At 36.8% G+C, this 9,818-nt stretch overlaps 2 protein-coding genes across 7 annotated transcripts; one reads left to right on the top strand and one right to left on the bottom strand.

The window, feature by feature from the left end:
- The first annotated feature begins 452 nt into the window (after window positions 1-452).
- On the top strand, window positions 453-4,522 carry LOC109183136. The gene is made up of 6 exons (XM_019333326.1): window positions 453-696; window positions 798-852; window positions 924-1,029; window positions 1,621-1,737; window positions 3,839-4,047; window positions 4,145-4,522. The coding sequence occupies exons 1-6, from the start codon at window positions 591-593 to the stop codon at window positions 4,218-4,220; spliced, it is 669 nt and encodes a 222-aa protein (XP_019188871.1). The 5' UTR covers window positions 453-590; the 3' UTR covers window positions 4,221-4,522.
- A 1,632-nt stretch (window positions 4,523-6,154) lies between these two features.
- LOC109183085 (dnaJ protein homolog) lies at window positions 6,155-9,342 on the bottom strand. 6 transcript variants are annotated; one of them, XM_019333318.1, is made up of 8 exons: window positions 9,225-9,342; window positions 8,263-8,459; window positions 7,903-8,097; window positions 7,672-7,811; window positions 7,446-7,579; window positions 7,207-7,349; window positions 6,851-7,069; window positions 6,155-6,692 (listed from the first exon to the last, which is right to left on the bottom strand). In XM_019333318.1, exons 2-8 carry the CDS (start codon window positions 8,410-8,412, stop codon window positions 6,543-6,545), a joined length of 1,131 nt encoding a protein of 376 aa, XP_019188863.1. In that variant the 5' UTR covers window positions 8,413-8,459; window positions 9,225-9,342; the 3' UTR covers window positions 6,155-6,542. The 6 variants fall into 6 exon arrangements, with proteins under 6 accessions (XP_019188863.1, XP_019188861.1, XP_019188860.1 ...); XM_019333316.1 differs by having other exon boundaries at window positions 6,155-6,624; window positions 6,871-7,069; window positions 8,263-8,446; window positions 9,214-9,338; XM_019333315.1 differs by having other exon boundaries at window positions 6,155-6,624; window positions 6,871-7,069; window positions 8,263-8,448; window positions 9,223-9,338.
- Window positions 9,343-9,818: the final 476 nt, after the last annotated feature.

The raw sequence follows: 9,818 nt of genomic DNA, 5'->3' as shown, positions 1-9,818 counted from the left end.
TTTTGTTCTTGACTCTCGGATCTGCATCACTACCCGAGGCTCGATTTGTCACCTTCCAAGTTCCAACACCACCAATCGACGGCGCTGTGGCTCTCAACTTCGATCCGATCCAGTTAGAGATATGAGCAAATGACTAAAATATGTATTGACCAACATGTATTTGTGTATAGGAAAACTGTGTATTGTTTGTCTTAGAATAAAGAATCGATTTTGGTTCGAACAAACGTTTTTTGGGTAAAAATTCATATGGTTAATTATTTTCATATTAATGAACTGGCCGGTTTGATGGGACGTGTCAATGTTGGAAAGCCGTAACCTGAACGCACTATAACCAAAGCGGGAAACATATATTCATCGGAACCCGGATTTAGTGTCCTCAGTCTGCATTTGCTCCGATCCATCAAATCATCTATCTTTTCTTTCTTTCTTTCTTTCATTCTTTCAGTTTCCAATCTGGGCTTCTAGTCTGGCGAATGCGTATAGTATACGCAGGAGACGAAAAAGATAGGGTAAAGTAGAAGTAAAGGCGTACGTTGATTGGAATGACATGAAAGAAATTTGTGATTCTCAATCAATCTACAGAGAAAAGTATGCAGGGTCATCATTGCTACAATGGGTCTTTGTACTGGCATCAAACTAACCGATGTGTTTTGCACATCACCCTACAATTGCTTGCAATTTCAGATGTGCTTTTAGGTTCACGAATGAATTGAGCATACACACACATTTACTTCTTTTCTCTTCTCAGTATATAGGGTCCAAAGAGACTGATCAAATTCATGATTTTTGGACACCAGATCAGAGAAGCATTACAGTTGGATCAAATGAAGAATGGTTCTCGTCTTCTCTCCAGTAAGTCTTTTGTTTTTCATTTTTCCAAAAGCTGCTTGTGTGTATCAAACTATACTATTTGATCTTTTCAGATATGGAACTTGGAGAAGTCGTCCACATGCTCAAGGCCCAGAAAATACAGTCAAGGTTGAGCTAAGAAACAAAGAAAATGAAGCAGCAGAACTTGAAAAACAGTATGTATGTGAACATCTTTTCTTCTTATCTGCTCATTCTGGTGAGGCTTTGCTAACTTTTTCATAAGGAGAGGCTTATTAATGCTTCATTTCAAGAGAAAAGGAGAAGGGTTGAAATGGAAAAGCTTGTTGGTAAATATGTTACTATATTTCTTGAGAAATAGTGTGTTCTATTCTATTTGGCAATTTTTAAAATTCCTTCTTCTCTTGATGACTGTAACTTTACAAACATTTTTCTCCAATTCTTTGGAACGAGAGAATGATTTGGATAGCAGCATTACTAACTTAAGTTGGATGTAAAGACTTCAAATTTTTTGTTCCTTTTACTTTTTTAAAATTAGAACAGGGTTTTCTTACCTTTTACTTATGTGAAGTAAAATCTTTGGTCCAAGAACTTCATGGATATTCAAATAAACTTAACTCTTCATGGATGTATTATTTATGAATTAGTTTCTTTTGCTTCTTTGCATCTGTGTAGAATAAGCAACAAACTCTTATTTACTATGGTTTTCTAAGCTTTATACTGTGTTATTTTTTAGTTTTCAATGATGAATATTCAATCATCACTTTAATGCTTTCTAGATAATCTTTTCAGATGCCTTCCACCATTCAAGAATTGGAGGCTGCTATACTAGACACTGTTTATCAAGCCAATTCTATTCTTTGTCTTAACCCTAATGCCCTCCAACAATACAAGACTCGCCAAAGAAAAGTAAGTCCTGTATTTCTCTGTGATTTAATCCTGCTTTCTTTTGCCTCAGTATCATCTGATTCAATACTCTAGTTATTTCATCATTCATCTCCTTTGTATATCTGTCCAAAATTTTTGATTTCTTTTTTTTTTTTTACCGTAAATTGTTTGCTTTAATTGTTATTTTAGCTTTAATATTTTTGAATTTTGACTAATTGATCACATTTAATCTTAAATTATTAAACATGTGTCTTTTTTATGTTAAAATATTTCGTAATTAGTTCTAACGGGTAAATACAATGAAATAAATTAAACTTGAAAATTAAAAGCAAAGTTACCATATGCCTTAAACGACATAATTTGCAATTGGATATGTAACTTCCGTATTCATGCAAATGCAAAGAAACAAACCACCCCACTCCCAAACCCTCTATATATTCCTATTCACCACCACCCTTCATTTTTCACTTCACTTATGTGATTTTCTTTCTTTTCCAGCTTCATTCCTCATCTTCTTTTCCTCTTCACACTCTCAGCTCACTCATGAATCCAACACAAATAATTTTATTTGGTTTTGTCACCACTCTTTTTATGTTGTTGGTATTTTTCATGGGTTACCTAACCTATAGGGAAACTATTGTTCTCAATGCCTTCTTCTTGGGTGTTTGGTGCTTTGCTTGGGGACTTGCATCATCAACATTCTATGATGCAGTGTCCCTAAACTCATATTTTAGTGAGTCCGCAATTATAATGCACATTGTGATGAATAGTCTTGGGGTGGGGTACTTTATTTGGAAAATTGTGCAAGGTTGGGGTGATAACAACCGTATCATCATATTTCTTGGGATATGTATTTGGATTTTTCTATTACTACTGAGTATATTAGAACATTTCCTATTTACTCGTTTGAAATGCAATCAATTTCAAACTATTGATAAATGGTACCCCATAATCGTGGTTTTTATGGCGGTTTTGGAGAGCGGAGTTACAAAGGGACTGAAAATGAGAGAAGAGAGACGTAGCAGGCACACTTTCGTGACATGTGTTCAAACACTTCTATCGATAATGAAAAATGTAGTAGCTCAAAATTTGAGTGACCGTCAAGCAATAAAAGATGCTTTATTTGTTTTGGTGGAGGGAGCTAATCGATTAATTCGTGACAATTGCCGACCATCGGAACTAACCTGCGGCTGCTGCGGCCTAAGTCAGCAATTGTAAGAAAGTAGTCGATCAGTTCTCTCCACCAAAACAAGTAAAGCATCTTTTATTGCTTGACGGTCACTCGGATTTTGAACTACTATATTTTTTATTGTCGATAGAAATGTTTGAACACGTGTCACAAAAGTGTGCCTGCTACGTCTCTCTTCCCTCATTTTTAGTCCTTTTGTAACTCCGCTCTCCAAAACCGTCATAAAAGCCACGGTTATGATAGTTTGAAATTGGTTGCGTTTCAAACGAGTAAATAGGAAATGTTCTAATATACTCAATAGTAATAGAAAAATTCAAATACATATCCCAAGGAATAGGATGATACGGTTGTTATCACCCCAGCCTTGCACAGTTTTCCAAATAAATTACACCACCCCAAGGCTATTCATCACAATATGCATTATGATTGCGGTCTCATGAAAATGTGAGTCTAGGGACATTGCTTTATAGGATTATGCAAGTCACTGCACCAATAACAGAAAAAAAATGGTGACAAATAAAATTATTTGTGTTAGAGTCATCATGAGAGAGTGAAGATTGAGTTAGAAGGGAAGAAAATCAGATGAGTGAAGTGAAGAATGGAAGGGTGGTGGAGAATAGGAATATATAGAGGGTTTGGGTGTAGGGTGCTTTGTTTCTTTGCAATTGCATGAATACGGTAGCCACGTATCCAATTGCAAATTCTGTCTAAATTTTTTATATTAGGGTATGTGGTTGGTAACTTTGCTTATGATTTTCAAGTTTAATTTGCTTCATTGTATTTACCTGTCAGGATCAATTACTGAATATTTTAACATAAAAAGACACATGTTTAATAATTTAAGATTAAATGTGATCAATTAGTCGAAATTCAAAAATATTATAGTTGAAATAACAATTAAAGCAAACAATTTACTCGATGGAGTTGTTCAAGCTGGTGGTGTGGGGCGCGTCGATGAAGTTGCGCGGGTTCGCGGAGATGACCTGGGTCGGTGCCGGAGGTTTTCAGGCCGTTTGCGCTGCATTTTCTGCTGTTGTAGATGTTTCTCTGCCGGTGATCTTCCACGCCGTGGGCACCAACAACTTCGAGCCGGAGAGACGTAATATGTGCTGTGTCCATCTTCAATATCTTTCCTCTTTCTTGTGAGTTTGAAATCTTTAATCAAAATTTACATCTTGTCAGTGTGTATGTTATGTTTTTGACTGCTTGTACACGAGTTGATGCCTTGTTATCAAATAGGTTCTTGCTGGAAGCTATTTCTCTATGGCTGGAGCTCTCATTGGCATTATTAAAGCTGGGAGTATACCAAATGTGATAGCTAATGCAGCGCAAATCCTCAACGGCTAATAATCACATTAGGCACATCACCTCCGTTACTTTCAGAACTTTGTAAAATGGAAAAATTAGCTGAAAACTTTATGTGGAAATGGAAAGGAGTGTGGAGGTGGACTTCGTAAATTGGGTGTAAAAATACAAAAGAAAAAAAAAAACTGCAAATAATGCTGAAGTTGTATGCAGTGTATTTTTCAACTTTTTGCTGTTCCAAATTGTAAAAAGGAAAAATTAGCTGAAAACTTTATGTGGAAATGGAAAGGAGTGTGGAGGTGGTCTTCGTAATTGTGGGTGTTATATCAAAATTGTTTACATTATTAATAAACAAAATATAAATATAAATTTAGTTATCTCTATAGTTTTTAAACACGACGATTAAAATTTAATACTTTAAGGAATTGAAATATAATTTGAACTATAACTTGTACGGAGTAATTATTTGCATTTATCAAAATTATAAATATTATAATAATTAATAACATCAGACTTCAACTCTAAGTCTTAAGTTCCAACTTTTGATGTTTTAATAATTATAATTTTTCAAAATATTAACTATGCAGATTGATGATTTTTCAGCTTGTCATCAATAAAACACTTAAGTGGCACTTCAAGTGAGCCAACTGAACAATCGGTTAGGCAAAAAAAGGAAACATTCAAATAGTGGTTTCCACCAAAATAGAACCGAATACCGAACCGAATCCAAAATCGAACTTTTTAAAACTGAACAGATACTGAACCGAACTCTAATGTTAAACTGAATGGTTTAATTTTTTAAAATTGAAACCGAAAAAAAAAAAAAAAAAAATGAAGCGAAACCCAAAACGACCACTCCTAGGGTGTGTTTGGTTGGTAAGTTTAGCACTTAGGTATGTTTATAAAAGTGATTGTTATTGTTTGGTTGACTGATTTTTTAAAACACACTATTATGGGTTTGGAATACCCCATTAATGGAAAAAAAAAACCCCATTCTCTTATTTTATAAGGGTTTAATCCCATTATTCATCCTTAGCCTAATCATTTTCATTCCACCCTACTACCATGCAAAATACTTTCACCAAACCTCATTACTATTACCAAGTATTTGATGCCCATTCCGATTCGGATTCCGATTCTTATGTACGAACCAAACACACCTCTAATTTTGATTTTTTAAAAAAAATCGAAACCGAAACCCAAAACGCCCACCCCTAATTTTGAAGACCGATGTATGAGACATAGTTGTTGTAAATACTTAAAACATTTTGCAAGCTTATTTGAAATATTTTATGTCTCGTATTATAGAATATTTGATTGAAAATTCAAAAAACTTTTTGTCTCATATTATATTACTACCTCCCTCCTATTTTATGTGTTTTGGTTCGATTAACGATGTTTAAATGAAATTATTTTTAATCTAATTTTTTATAATATTAAATTTGTATAGTATACATAATTTATATATTTAAAAACTACACTAAAAGTACTATTAAACACCCAAAAAATAAATTTAAAAATAAGTAAAAATACTAAAGAAAATAAACAAAATAAGAAAGAGTTAGTTTGATTCACTAAATAATTTCAGGACAGATAAAATGGGACAAATAGAGTATAATTTTTGCCAGGTGAATTGAATTTTTTAATTCTATACATTCGGACAATTCTGTAATGAGATTCTATACCTTTTTAGGAGCCTTTTTTGCAGGAAGTGGGTGATTTTAGGAGCCTTTTTTGCAATTTACACCCCATGGATCAAGCCTTTATCATCACAATCCTGTACCATTTCACTTGAACCATTCGCCACCAAGATAAATAATGAATGTTCATTTTGTAAGAACCAATATTTCACTTGACACAAGTGTAGGTTCACTTTTCCTCCTTAACATTGCATACAATAGAGTTAAGAATGGTATGAGATAACTCACGCAATCAGGCAAAAAATACAAATAAAAAACCTCGTAGTAGTGATAAACTTCAAAATGCAAATGAAAAAGCAATAATAATACTTATACATATCCCAAATGACCATAACAAAAATACACTAGGCTAGATATGCAAATCGGCAGACTCCGAGCCGCCTTACTACTGCTGGTTGCATGCCACGCGGTGCACATCTGAAGACGAATCGTCATCCGAATCGTAAGCCTCTTGTTGCCTCTGCTGCTCCTTGCGCCTCATTTCTTCCTCGATGTTCACGTCCTGCAACGTCGTTTCCTCGCACTCATCGAGGTTGACGGGTAACGAGGACGGACTCGGTTTCGGTGGCAGGAGAGTCTCCAGGGCGCGGCATGCCTCGGGGGAAAGAGCCCCGGGCTCGGGAAATTCCACGTCAAAATTGATGTACAAGCGGCCCTTCATGAACGGCCTTTCGTGGTGTGGCATTCCCTCGTCGTTTATTGCCTTGGATTGATCTGTGAAAGTAGAAGTGAATTAAGAAATGTAATTTTTTTTTTTTTTCATCCCACGTAGTAGCGGAAATCAAGGTTGAAACAATCGCTAGGCGCCTGGGGACCGCCTAGGGTACCTAGAGCGATTAATCGGCACCTAGAGCGCCTAGGCGGGCGCCTAGGTGGCCGACCGCCTAGCGCCTAGGCGCCATCGGCACCTAGGCCCGATTTTTGCAACACTGGCGGAAACTATAGGGTGCGGGATGTTACCGGGCTTAATAACTTCGCCGGGTCCTGATTTGATTAGAAGCTGCCTGCCATCGAGATGAGTTATGACGAACTGAAAGCCACAAAGAGCTTCGGTTAAACTGAGGGTGTGCTCCATATAGAGATCATCGAACTTCCGCTTGAACTTGGGGTGTTCCCTCTGCTGTACCACGAAAACAATATCCCCAGCAATGGTATCGGGCTGCAAGTTCCAGTACCAGAAAAGATGAGCAAGAACAACACAACCTTTGTCGAAACAAACAGCAAAACAAAACAAAATTGAACCATAATCAAAAATTTCTACGAAACCAGAATCGCAAAACGAATTTGGTCACTTACTGCCTCATCTGCTTCCCCAGTAAATACTATCTTTTCACCATTTTGCATCCCCTTCTCGACATTCACTTCCAGCACTTTCTTTTCTTGGGTAACCTTGCTTCCTTTGCACTGTGTACATTTGTCTCTTTCACTTATGGCCTCACCTGTGTCGAGGAAAAAAAACAAAAAAAAGATATAATGTGCGATTGATCCAATGTTCCCCATATCCCGAGACAACCAATAAAAATTTCATTACATACCTGATCCTCGGCAATCAGGACAGACATGTTGCATCTGTTGGATCATGCCGGGTGCGATCTGTCGTGTCGAAACCTTCATTCCAGTACCACGACACCCGTTGCATCTTCCAGTCGCTCCACTCTTTGAACCTTTCCTGATAACAGTTAGAATACATATATATATAGGTCAAAACGAAATTTGTTCATTATGTTTTCCGCATAAAATACGTGTATACAAAGGCTATACCCTTTGCACTTGTGGCACAATTTGTTCCTGGAAAGCGAGAGCTTTTTAGTTGTGCCGTTATACAAATCTTCTAGAGAAACTCTAAGAGTATGTATTACATCTTCCCCTTGTCTCTTCCTGCTCCTCGAGCTGCTACCACCTTGAAAATCAAATAACGGGAACAAAAACTTCATTTTCCAATTCAATAAAATAACAAACTGAAAAAATAAATAAATAATAATAATCATTCTCACCTCCAAATGGTCCGCCAAAGTGGGGACCACCCCCAAATGATCCACCAAAGAATGACTCAAAAATGTCAAAAGGACTATGGGCACCGGCACCCCCTCCCATTCCTTCTTTAAGGGCATCTTCGCCATACTGATCATAAACTTCTCTCTTTTCTGGATCGCTTAGAACTTCATAAGCTTGAGACAACTCCTTGAACTGATGACATTAGAGGGAAAAAAAAAAAGTTAACATGTAGGCCAAAAACCATTATTTCAAGGAAATGGTGTCCTTCTCTTTGGATACAAATTTGTTCCCAAGATTACTGATCCGGATAAACTGTAAGCAGGGACAGGGACGTCAATATAACACATTAACACCCACCTTCTCGGGATCTCCTCCCTTATCAGGATGATTCTTCATAGCCGCTTTTCTGTAGGCCTTCTTAAGCTCATCTTCGCTAGCACTTTTCGAAACACCAAGAACCTCATAGTATTTGGAGTTATCACCCCTTCGTGGACCCCTTCCAAACATATTGGACGCCCTTTACTCTGCAGAAAATACACTAAAGTTGCTATCATCTATCTAAAAACTCCTCGCAAATATATACAGGGTATATTATTTCAAAAAGGTGTGTTCTAAGAAATGAATCGCATCTTACAATACCATGTAAAGCTGAAAACCTGCTCAAATTTCAACAATTCAATTTTAATACAAGCCCAGTATCAAGTATCAACTCACTAACTACTTTAATTAGATTCAATTCTCAATGGGTTTAATCATGATAATGCACAAGAACACCCTATGCAAGATCAGTTAGAAGTTAGAACACCAAGACAGATTAAAACCCTAAAAATCCTATAAGTCAACCATCAAAGCAGCAGTGAAAATTTCCCCAAAACATACTTACAATCAATCAAATCCCATCATCTCTCTCAGAAAAACCTAGCTTCTAGTATTGTTAAAACCTATTTCACATCTTCAACCCCAAATGCCTAACGTTTGATGTTTGATAGCAAGCAATTGAACATATGAATACAATTAAGAAAACTCCATACCACGGAGTTTAGAAAAATCTTCACGCAATCGATTTATGGGGGAAAGAGTTTCAATCTTTGCCAAACAGAACCATAAAGAGTAAAGACACCAGCTTTACACCCGAATTTCAATCTTAACCAAACACTCTTGAAGAAATCAATCGCTGAATCGACTGACCCGAGAGAAGAACTAACAGAAAAGATGCTAAATTTCTTCAGGTCATCGAGTCGAAAAGCAAATCGAGGAATCCAAATAGAGACAACGAAGAAGATGATGAATAAAGAAAGGCAAAGGGTTGAAGAAAATACCTGGAAAAAGGAGGAGTTGTAGAGAGAGAGAGAGAGGGAAAGGAGAGCGCTTTGGGCCTCCCCAATTCTCCCACTCTGTACGCAAGTTCCCTTCGCAGTGTGATTTCCTTGTTTTCAAGAATGGGTTTCCTCCTTGGCGGTGGACTCGTTTACTACTGACGCCAAACCTTAATTGGTGGACTCTGCCCTCCTATGTTGACTCTGGCCCTACTCTCCTAACCTTAAACGACTGTGAAGTATGTATCCGCTGAATCAGTCCGACCATGCATGGAAACTACCAATACAAATTTTTTATTCTCTTTCTTATTCCCTGTAGAGATACAATTACATTGAACTTAGGATTGTTATTATGTTCTTGGAAGGAAAAATCAAGAATTGGATAACAGCAATAATATATATAACATAATATTTCGGATTGTGCGACATATTAATGAAAAAGAATTGTGTCTAACGTGTAACGTGTTATTATTCGAACATTGGATAACATCAATAACATTATATTTTGGATTGTTATTCGCGACACATTAGTTGAAAACAGGGCCGGATTTTAGGCTGTGCAAGCTGGGCTACCGCACAGGGCCCCCAATTTTAGAG

The sequence above is a fragment of the Ipomoea nil genome, unplaced genomic scaffold (assembly GCF_001879475.1).
Source record: "Ipomoea nil cultivar Tokyo-kokei standard unplaced genomic scaffold, Asagao_1.1 scaffold0188, whole genome shotgun sequence".
Lineage (NCBI taxonomy): Eukaryota > Viridiplantae > Streptophyta > Magnoliopsida > Solanales > Convolvulaceae > Ipomoea > Ipomoea nil.
Note: the sequence above shows the minus strand (reverse complement) of the source record. Positions and strands in the feature narration are given on the sequence as shown.